This window comes from Limulus polyphemus, unplaced genomic scaffold (assembly GCF_000517525.1).
Source record: "Limulus polyphemus unplaced genomic scaffold, Limulus_polyphemus-2.1.2 Scaffold3900, whole genome shotgun sequence".
NCBI lineage: Eukaryota > Metazoa > Arthropoda > Merostomata > Xiphosura > Limulidae > Limulus > Limulus polyphemus.
This window is the reverse complement of record NW_013669510.1, coordinates 85653-97642: the sequence shown is the minus strand read 5'-3', so window position 1 is coordinate 97642 and position 11990 is coordinate 85653. Positions and strand designations below refer to the sequence as shown.

At 29.8% G+C, this 11990-nt stretch overlaps 1 protein-coding gene across 1 annotated transcript in view; it reads left to right on the top strand.

Annotated features, from left to right (window-relative positions):
• Positions 1-2307: 2307 nt before the first annotated feature.
• The window catches only part of LOC106470247 (KICSTOR complex protein SZT2-like), a 67431-nt gene continuing 57748 nt past the window's right edge, over positions 2308-11990 (top strand). Inside the window, exons 1-4 of the mRNA XM_022398846.1 lie at positions 2308-2427; positions 4623-4781; positions 6625-6718; positions 8296-8472. Coding sequence (XP_022254554.1) covers positions 2368-2427; positions 4623-4781; positions 6625-6718; positions 8296-8472 — 490 coding nt within the window. The 5' untranslated portion in view covers positions 2308-2367. The remainder of the gene's footprint in view (positions 2428-4622; positions 4782-6624; positions 6719-8295; positions 8473-11990) is intronic.

Below are 11990 nucleotides of genomic sequence, written 5' to 3'. Positions count from 1 at the left end.
TTTTTGTCTATTTCATGTTACTCCCCAGTGCCACAGTGGTATGTCTGTGGACTTGCAATACTAGAAGCCAGGTTTCAATACCGTGGTTGGCAGAGCACAGATAGCCCTTTGTGTAGCTTTGTGCTTAACTGCAAACAAACAATTTCATACCTGTTAATTTTTATGTGTATTTTAATTTTTGGTAATTTTGTTTTTGGTCACAGTTATCTGTGTTTTTAATTAAAAAATTAAAATAACAGTATTATCCAGTTAGTGGGTATTCCATTATTTGTTTTATTTATCAAAGTTACCTATGGTCATGTAAGTTTCTGATGTTTTTGTAGAAGCTGTAACAAGTTTTGTAAAATGTTAATTTACACAGTATATATAGTTTTGTTTTTCAAGTTAATTGCTTTCATTTTGCTCTTTCTTTTTACCATATAGAGTACACTGGACTGAACTTTACTTTATAGATATTAAATCTAATTTATTTTAAATTCAAGAATGTCAGATTTCCTTGCTTTGAATAGTCCACTTCTGTTAATTTTCATACATAATTCCTGGATTTTTACAACTGTAGTTTGCTTGTCACATAAGATTGTACTTATTCCTTCATTAATTTATTCGATAGTAGTATTGTTAGAGTATTCTTTATATGTCAGTGATCTGATGTGCACTTGCTTAGACAGCAATACTATAATGTTTAAGTTTTTATTCTTATTGGCATGGTAACAATGAAAAGGAATTAGTTATGTTACATATGTTTTTTTTTCTAACATCATGAATTTTTGATTACCAGTTTTCCTTTCTCTTTGTTCCAAGATAGTAACAAGCAGACATAAAAGTTTAATGTTTCGAAATATATGGCATCCTAATGGATAGCGGTTTTCCTTCATGTACATTTTCTTAAGTTATGCATTAGTGTGCCATTGGCTATTCCTCTGAAAATATTTAAATTTTTTTAGTCTGATTTACTAGTTGTTAACCAGAGACTTTAACCCTTTAAACACTTTTCTGTGCAAGTCTCTGAGTTAAGTTCAAAATTTAATTAACCACCTTTACTAATAATCTATGTGAATGAAATTAACATTATAATGGATGCTATAATTCAAAGTTTGATATTATCTAGGTTTTAATTCCTTTATTTCAAGAGCAACCTTTACAAAATACTTAAACTTCAGTTTTGTAGGAATTGACAAAATGTATTACTTGTTTCTACTCCATTTAGCCAGAGAACTTTGAAACTTACTGTCAATAGGGCAAGTAAAAATACTTAATAGTGTAGACATACATCTACAAGATTGACATTATCTGAATCAAGACAGGAAGTGTGAAAGTTGATATTTTTCATAGCTTGTGGGTCATATAACAACATTTAGTTAAGAAAACCTAAGTGCTATCAGAGATCAAGCAACAATACTGCAGGCATTTATATATACCACATAACAAGTGCCTGCCAATTTCAAAATAACCATTGTTGGCTTAAATTATAAAATGAGCTCTTTTTAATGACTATACACATATATATTTAGCAACTTCATGTATATTATAAAGCTCAAGCAAAAATACAGAAGGTGGGAGTGGCACCCATCACCTAAATAAATTTCAAACATATTTTTCAATAAAACTACATATTTTATCCAAGAGTGAGATCTTAAGCCTTGAGAACTGATGCAAAATATGATGTATATTTAAAAGATGTTTAAACCTTTCCATTATGCATAAAACATAAATAATACATAATCAACTAAGATATAAAAGAAAGCCCTAAATACAATTTAACTGTCTTTCTAACTATAACACTTTAAAATTTTTGTCAAGATCTTCCTAAACATTAGCTGAATACTAAGGAGTGGAGTAGTGAATGTTTAACTCTCTCACTACAGTAGATTTGACCTAAAATTTGAACCCAATTTGACCTTTAGAGATTCCATACTACATGTTCTAATAAGTTTTGTGTGTCTTCATGAAATTTTGCAATCTTTCATTAAGCAATAAGTCATTCATAGACATAAAATCAGGACTTTTAATGAAGTATTTTCACTAAACAATTTTCCCAGCATACATGGAGTCAAAGTGTTAAGTGCTCCAAGTGCAAAGTGGTTTTCATGTTAAGATTAAACATAATTTTCCACTTCTAAAAAATCTCAAATTTCATTTTCTTAATCTCTAAAACCTTTTACATAAGATTTTATTTACACTTGTTTTGTGTGTTTTGAAAATTTAGATATTTTAGTGAAAATGCTTTATGTGAGAAATTTAACACACTATCACTGGTGTTATCATAAAAAAAATAAGATGTTTATTTACTTGTGGATTTTAGGATCAGAAATTAAAGAAGATTTTGTCCAAGTCCTTCAAAACAGATTAGATGATGCAGTTTTGGATATGATTTCTGTGATGCTAGAAAGGAATCCGATGTGCAAATTAACTCCTGAAGATGTGCAAGTAAGGATTTTAATTCCAAGTTTATGTTCAAAGAATGCAAAGTGATTTCTTTTATCTGTCTATCTCTATATGTGTACTGATTAGTGAAGGATCTCTGTAGATGGCCTTGTGGTTATCATGTCCAAACTGTGAATCTGAGGATTTGTGGTTCATGATCTGTTACAGAAAAACTTGCTTTAATACTTTGAGGCCATGGGTGCACAATGGGAGTGATCATCAAATCATATTCCTTGATCAGACAGGGCCGTCACAAGAGTTGAGAAAGTACCTTCCCCTTTTATTTATTACTTGAATATTAGGGACAGTTGTGAGTAGATGGCTCATGTGCACGATTCTGAAACAAACAAAATATTGTTATATATGAAATGCATGTTCTACTTTTTCTTTATAACCAATTTGTATAAATGTCAGGTAAAATGGCTAGTTATTGATTTTAAACTTCACCATGTGCCTTATTAATAGTCTGTTTAAAATTACATTAGTGAATGCTTTGTATCGAAATACTATTTGTTGAATGTGGTTATGTTTTGATTTGCATATGGAATAAGCGTAAATGTGTTTTGATGTCAATATATTTTTTCACGTTATATTAGTATTACTCGATTAGACTTACTTTAGTTTCTATTATATTTGTAATATGGCAAATGTATAAGGCTAGGTGTTGGTTTTACCTTAAATAGCTAACATAATAATTTATCTGTATTATCTAGCAATATTATTGTTTAAATTTTGAAAATGTTGTAAAGTATAATTTATAATTTGATATGAAAAAAGTAGGAGGTGTTTGTAAAATGTAACAAAACAATATAGGAATTGAATGTATACAGTGAGAACAATCCATAAACTCACTGTTAGCATTAGTTAAGACTGTATCAGTCACTAGGTAAAATAGAGCATAATACAGCTATTTAATGGAAATGTAATCTTCTGTTACAATTCCATCAATTATATGTTGTACATCACTATCATATTATCTTATTCCACAAAAGCAAGTAGTAAATAGAAAACTTCAACAGTGTTTGCACATGTAAAATCAATAAAAAGACATTATAATTGGATGGAACTTGTGACTGAGTGTCTTACATTAAGAGGCACATATATGAAAAAGAGAAATAAATTTTCAAGATTTTTTTTAGCCTTTCATGATTTGTTAGGAGTACTGACTCTTTGTCATGTTTCTATTAATCCTTTTCCTGTATTTTGCTATAAGGCATACAGTATAATGGCTATGTGTATGTATTCGTTGTGCCATATAATCCATGGCATGCCTTGTTTTTTCCATATATATATCTGCAGAGTTGCAGTTCACATAGCTACACATATTGTGCATCCCAGGGAAATTCGCAAGTGTTTTAGTGTTTATGTTATGTCTAAGTCACATGACAAAGTTCATCTGAGTATTACATATTTTCAACAGGATACTTTTTATTCACAGAAGTTTTGGGATAAATCCTACAGTTTCTTCGACATTAATCGATTTACTTTTACAGCTGTTTATTGCTGTTTAGCCACAATAAAATTAAAAAAGAAAAGCGGGTTTATCTGTGTTTTCACTTGGACGAAAGGTTTCTCCTTCTATCATGTCAGAAAAACCAAAGCAGTGGATGATGGAGAAGCCTCAAAGTTTATTCCAATTAAGTTTTAAATGTTGGATCCTGTAAGGTGCTCCATGGATGTATATTATGTATTTCAAGATGAATAAGTTACCTATCTGAGAGCAATAGGCCTAGAATTGTCGTGCAGTTTTGAGGGATATGAAAAGGAGAAATATAATTATGATGTCAGAAAATAATGAATTATAATATGAAATTACAAGAAATTATAAACATTCTGTTTTAGTGGCTTTGAAATTATATAGCAAAAACCTATAATTAAATTACCAAAAACAAAATGTTTTGTACAAGAAATAAATACTGCTGCCTTAGTGAAGGGATAATTGAATGCATTGAATTTTTTTCAGTTGTTGAATAATTTTTTTTGGTTTACATTACTGAAATGAAGAAAAATTTGCTTTAAGAATTTACAGAAATGTATAACTATGTAATGTTTCTTGCACTTTTAATACAAAAGAAGCTACAAATAAGATTGAAAATAGTAGACAAATACGAAAATTAATTAATTAATAAATAGTGTTAGAGAAGCTTGTATATGCATGTAGATTTTGTTATAAAATCTTTTTTGTGCTACTTCTGCAGTTCATTCAAAAACCTGGAAAGAAACCAGCATCAGTGTTTCATTTTACCATTCCCACTCAAACTTATCTTCATGCTGTGGAAGTGTACTTGCGACAGAATTTGCTCAGTTTCTTGAATAATCCCAAATATACTGACAGTAGGGCAGAGAATCATTTCAAGGTACTGATGCATTTATAGTTCAGCTTCTCTCTGTGTCAAAAAATTGCCCATACATTTTGTTTTTATATTGTTTTACAAAGTATGTTAGCTAAGTTAATTATGTTATATATCCAGTAAAAGTTTTGATTTTTTGAATTACTACACATTTTTTAAGGTAATTATGTTGACTGTGAACACTTAGTGTGTATTCAACAGCTATGCAGGTATGAACAAAGAAAGCGTAAATTTATATTTGTAGGAAAAAGTAATTGTAATATCAATATCAATTAGATCTGAAGAGTTTGTGGAATTTGCAAACTAATCACTTGTTCTAACATGAGATTTTTATAGTTAAAATGACTGAAAATAATCTTGAATGCAAATTTCAATTAATTAGTTGTTTTTATGAGTCATAACACTAATCTATTAAACTGAACAAACTTGATTTAATATAAAATAGTAATGAGAAATAATAATACCAATATTTTTATTACTTGGATAGTTGGAATAATCCATCAATAACAATTAGAAACACTAATTTTGTTTAGTTCTTTATTGTTATAACAGTAATGATTTTACATGACATTAATGTAATCAATGCTCATAGGTAATCAATTATATCTATTAATTGAGTCAATCACCAAGTTCCAGCTGTAAAATAATTCTTCCATCATATTATTAACTCCTCTGAGTCCTTTTCAAAACGTCTGTTATTTCTCAGTTAAAGAGACCATAACTGCACTCAGTGTTCTACATGAGGCTTGACTAGTGATGTGTACTGAGGTAGTAATTAATTACCTCTTTTTGACTTGTAATCAATATGAATATAAATATGTCCTAAAATTATTTTAGCTGTACTATTGTGATATATGAATATAACACACATTTCTTTCTTGTATTATTATTATAATACTTATTATTAATTTTTTTGTTTATGTCAAGAAACTTGTTCAAGTTCATCTCTTGCTAAAACTAATTAATTAAGCTAAACAACCTTGAATTAACCAAAAATAATAATGAAAAACCATAATCACAACATGTTCATTACTTTGATAGTTGGAATAATCAAAAATAGTATTAATTGAAAACACTAATGAATTTAAGCATAATTTTGATTAATGTATAATCTTACATGACACTAATCAATGTAATTAATGATCATAGGTAATCAATTAAAAGTTAATCACCCAGCTCTAGTATCAATGCATTTGTTTAGCATGTTGACTAAAGTCAGTAGTAGTGGCTAATATTGGTTGTTGAATTAAAGGTATTTTAAGTGTAAGTTAAGCAATTAAATCAGGACTACTTAAAAGTACGGTTTTTATATAATTTTGCATACCAGACATAATTTAGTTGCAATAATAGCATAATCACTTGTTTGAATTGCTACATCAATTATTTTTTAATTTTTTTATTGCTGCACCAACTTCATGGTTATTAAGTCATGAAATATAATGTAAAATTTTAGCTAAACAAACATACTTAATAAAATGTAAAACCCAAATTGAGAAGAAATGGGTAAAATCACTGTAATTGAATAGAAAGTCAATACTTTGGCTGTAAGACATTTGGTCTCAATGAATATCATTTGTGGTCAAAACATTGACCACAATTCTCTCATTGAAGTTTAAATTGTTTGCTAATTGCAATGTTTTTTTAACAAAAAGTAGACAAATACTAGAGACAGAGAAACTGGCATTGTAAGTTTTGTTTAATACGTTAACAATAAATCTGTTTTATTTGTATTTTACTTTTATTTATATTTCAGTGATTATGTTAATTGTATGTTTGTTAACTTTGCTTTTGAATTGTATTACACAGCTTCTCTTTTTGTCACAGTTAATGCCAGTTGTGATTTTTTTAGCATTATAATGAGGATGCCTCATCAACATCTGTAGCGGATAATGATGTTTTTCTCTACTGTTTACAACAAGCTTCAGGTACCACTGGAAGTAAAGGTAAACAAGGATTAATCCATACCCATAGGGTTTTTTAAATATATTTTTATAAGCTATCTTTGAAACAAATTGCTTGTGAGTCCTAGACTTTGTTGATTATAGGGTCCTAATGATATACAAGACACACATAAAACTCTTATCAAAAATATCACCAGTATTGTAGTTAATCCTAATAATTTTGACTGGGGTCTCCTATATATACATGTGTATAGGTTAGGTAAACATTTTTTTATTTTACTACAATTTGTTTTGAGCCCAGCATGGCCAGGTGGTTAGGGCACTCGACTCACAATCTGCGGGTTCGAATCCCCGTCCCACCAAACATGCTCGCCCTTTCAGCCATGGGGGCATTATAATGTGATGGTCAATCCCACAATTCGTTGGTAAAAGAGTAGCCCAAGAGTTGGCGGTGGGTGGTGATGACTAGCTGCCTTCCCTCTTGTCTTACACTAGGGACGGCTAGCGCAGATAGCCCTCTTGTAGCTTTGCGCGAAATTCAAAACAAACAAACAAACCAATTTGTTTTGGTCAGCTCTTTATGATGAGCGTTTTGACTAGCAAAAACATAAAATTATTCAATACGAAGCAAAATATGCCAAACCCCAGCAGTAGTAGTGATTGGTATACGTCAGTAATATGAGGATTTTTTCTCTTGCTTGCCATTGTTTATGCTCATTTTATTTGTAGTTTTAGTCTTGCACATACCTATATGAATATAATAGTTTATTAAGTCCCAATGACCCAAAACACTTTTGGGAAAGTAGAACTTAATCATTTAACTCCTGCTGAAGATAAGTCCACTCTCTCAAAACTCCTGGGTTATTGTGTTAAACATAATTTATCAACTTTTGTGGTCATGTGTGCTTTTTATCAAATTGTGTATACATGCAAAGGTCTTAAACTTTTTTTTTATGTGTTGTAACAAAAAAGTTCTCGCATTTCATAGATGCATGTTAAGCTTGTGCTTATAGGCAAAAGTGGAGGGTTTAAGACTGCTTTCTCATGTGTTAATAGTGCGTTCTTAAATGTTAGTTATGAAGATGTCATAAAAATCATAAACCTATATATATGTATATTGGTAAAGTACTTTAATAATTTGTTTTTTGAAAAAGAATATGTAAAAATTATGTTGTGAATACTTATAAATCATCACTGAGTGTACCTACTTGTAAGAATGCACTTAGGAACCTGTTAATCATTGAATGACATGTTTGAAGAAAGTGTAATTCTACTACTGGCATCTTGGTCAAGCTGAGAATCAGCAGTATCTACCAATTTGATAAAAACTAGTGACTGTTAAACTGAAACTGTTTTTAAGTCAAAGGAAGTTGGTATAATTATTTTCCCTCTAATTCTAAATATGCTACACACTATAGTTCTTGGACAGTCAGCACATCTATTCATTAATATTTTTACACGTTTTAATTGTCCATAATCGTATAATAGTAATACATGATATCCATCAATTCTTCATTTTTATTCCATAAAATGTTATTGAATAGAATTGTTTAACTTTTGTAGTATAGATATGAAATTTGTATAATGAATTGAAGATGTTTCAAACTTGTTTTCGTTAGGTATTGCATGTGTTATTTTCTCGATGGTCAATGGTCAAGGTCAACTTGTTGAACACCTTTACTGCCCTCCACCATCACCTCTTGCCTATCAAGATGGTCTCTCAAGTTACGAGTTAAATGAACTGACATCCACAGCTCTTTATGAAGACAGCAGTAATTGTAATAGCAAGACTCCAGGTTTGTTTCAGTAATAACAAAAATGTATTGTTTATTTCGTTCTTTTGTCTGTTTGTCCAGTACGTAAGTTTAGTAACTAGAATGCATCAACAAAGTGAAATCTGTATGGATTAATGATAAGCATATGGAAGTCTGTTAAGAATTAAGTATTGCATCTAATTATTAAAAACTTGTGATGTTCTGCTAGAAATAACATTATTTGTACAGCTTGATACTTGTATACAGAAATTGCAGTGACAAATATTTTTAACCCATTCACCGTGGCTGGGACGTATATTTTCCAGTGTACTGAGAAATATATGTCCCAGCTGCAGTGAAAGGGTTAAAGATAATGATGTTAGTTTTTTTTTTTAATATCTTAAATATTCACTTATCTGTGATTTTTAGATTTATCCTGCACTGTATGTTTTCTGTTTTTTAAATGTTACAGTGAAGTATGGCCGGGATTTACTAAACATGTTTTTAGTTTGTGGAAGTAAGTACCATGGTTGTGTAAAATTCTGTACTGAATTGAAACCATAATTTATACTCAGTTTCATAAAGTAATCAAGACTATCTTATTTAGATGAAAAAAATGGTTTCTGTGTACATTTCAATGCATTTAATAGTGTATTATCAGATACATTGATTAACCTTGAGAAATATGAATACTAACTGAACAGCAGGAGAAATAGCAGAAAATGTGTGTAGAATTTAATTGAGTTTCTGACTGTGATTGAGTTAAAAAAAACAAAAATGGTGAACAAACATTGTGAAACAGAGTGGATAGTAGGGCTGTATCAATATCAATATACGTTCTTATGAACTGATAAAATACTGATAAGCAATTGAAAAAATTATATACAGCATTAATGTTGTTGAAATTTTTGAATCGTGAACAGATGTTCTGTAATAAAATGGTTATACATCAATTAAATGTTATTGTGAAATTAATAATGGATCTTAGGGTAATAAATCATACATATGTCACTGGACAAATGTCCATTAACATTAAAATTTTGTAGGACTTGCATGATTTTCATTGAACATTAATTTTACTTTCAAATATAAAGCTTTTATGCAATTCTGTGATATAAATTATTATCTAATTGTCTTTTCAACTTCAGTTTTGGTGCTTTAATGACTTTAGTCGTTGAGGTTTGATTATCTCAGCAAATTTATATTATCATTTGAAAAATGTTAATTCTCTGAAGTGCTGTCATTTGTTAAGGAAGAACGATATAAACCATGATTTTAAATGCTTTTAATTTACATTCTCAAGTGTCTGTTTTATATTATACTTCCAAACCATACTTAAACAAATATCAGTTACTTACATTTTACTGAATATGACACTGTGTAATGTGCACACTTTTCTGGAAATTCTTTGTAGGCATGTTAATAACATTATTAAAATGTTTTGATTCTTGATTTTCTAACCATCTTGTTAAATTTTTAAGTATAATGTTTTAGTAATAAGATGGGAATATCATGAACCATGATAATGGTTCATAATATGCATCACAAGGAGTTGTACAAACCCTAATAGAGCATTCAGGCAAAAAGCACCTTAAACAGTAAAGATTCAGTTCAAAAACACTTTAAAAAATTTGCTATTGGCTGCTAAGGCTGTACACATATAAAAAAGCATGCATGTTAGACTTACAAGGAAAGAAAAACATCTTAAAATGTTTAATCTTATTTATAAATATAAATCTTATATTTCTTCTTCCTCTTCTCTGGTCAGCCTACATCAAATATGACTTGTATATTTGCACACAAACCTTAGTATATTAAATAAGGAACTGCGAAGTTGCAGGGATACTGAAAAATTGATTTGTTTCTTCTATATTTTACATATGCTAAAAACATCATAGTTACACTATAAGTGGTGTGTTATTATTACCCCTTGAAGTTATTTTTTTTTACAAATATCTGGTGTACCTTTAAAATGCTTAAGTACAGGGTGAAACAAAAATTACCAGGCAATAATAGATGAACATTAGATGACTGTAACTTGCAGATACTCAGTGCTTTGTACACTATACAACTGGCGTTTTTAGGGATGTATGAAGGAGTAAACAACAACCAATTTAAAGCAATTTTTTAGACATGTACATTTTAATTGAAAAGGCTGCTTTTCTAATGATAAAATGTTCTATGTGCTTAGTGAAGGTTGTGTCTTAGTCTAGACTTGTAGTTGCCCATTTCTGTGTATTATATATATAGAGAATTTAGTTACACAGAAAGTATAAATTCTCATTATGTTCTCAAACATGATAATTATCAGCTGCAGTTTTTTAACATTTTACATCTCGAACTAATGCGATCAAATAATCAATAGCTACATTAAATCATCATGAATCATATCAGCTAGCTACTAGCTATGTTTATTATCATTACAACGTATAAAGTTAGCTACCATATCAAGTAATCCTTTGCCCATAGTTGAGCATAAAAAAGCCATCAAACAAGATAGATAAAAAAATTGGGAATTTAAAAACCTCCAACTAGGGATCGTAAAAAATGTAAGCAAACAAGACTGGAGATACTATAGACATTATTTACTCAAACTACAAATCCCTATTTTGACTTCAGCAAATGTAATTCTAGGTAACAGCAAGGAACCAAAGTATGAGTATTTCCAATTTCTCCAAAATAATTTATTTTGTATAGAAATTTTATATATTTTTAACTTGCATTTTTTTGCTTTTTGTTAAATGTACAAGTCTATAAAAGCCTGTACACTACTGTAAAACATCTGTTTACAGTAAGTGAGAGTTCATACACCATTGAAAGTACAAGTTACAAACTTAACTAAGGAACTAACATGTTCTGTTGTGCATTCTTTTACCAATAAGGTGTTGTGGCCTACTTGCACAGAATCTGGGACTGATATCTGGGACTGTATATCATAACTGTTTTGTTTAAAGATGTCTGGTACAATGATAGTTTGAAAAAATATTGTTTATTCATGAATGGTTGGAAATTTGTGGTTCTCATAATGTTGTGTTTAGGAAAATTTGTTTTTAATCTTGGTAGACCAAAATTGGATCTGTGCACTATACTGCAGCTTATTTTCTGTAATTTTTGAACCTTTTTGAGGACCACCCGAAGAGAGCCTATGGACCTTCTGTGGTCCTCAGACCACAAATTATGAACCTCTTTTATAGATGATTGGAAAATAATACAGAGTAACATTATACTATTATTATTTGTTTTCTTTTCAGTTACATGGACAGTAAAACTGATAGGCAAAATTCTGTATTGTAAGCTGATACTGATAGATAATGATATTTCAGTACAGACACAGTGCAAAGTAATATTTAATACAAAACTAATAAAAGTGACATGAGTCTACAGAATACACAGCAATGCTGTTCTACGAATGAAGAAAGCTCTTATCATATAATCCAAATGAAGAGTTGAAATCAATTTGAATATGTTTTGGAAAATATAGTGACTATAGCCAGAAACCAATAACATCATCTCTCCCAGAGTACAATTGTTATGGCATTGTTAATTTCTTCAGCAAAAAA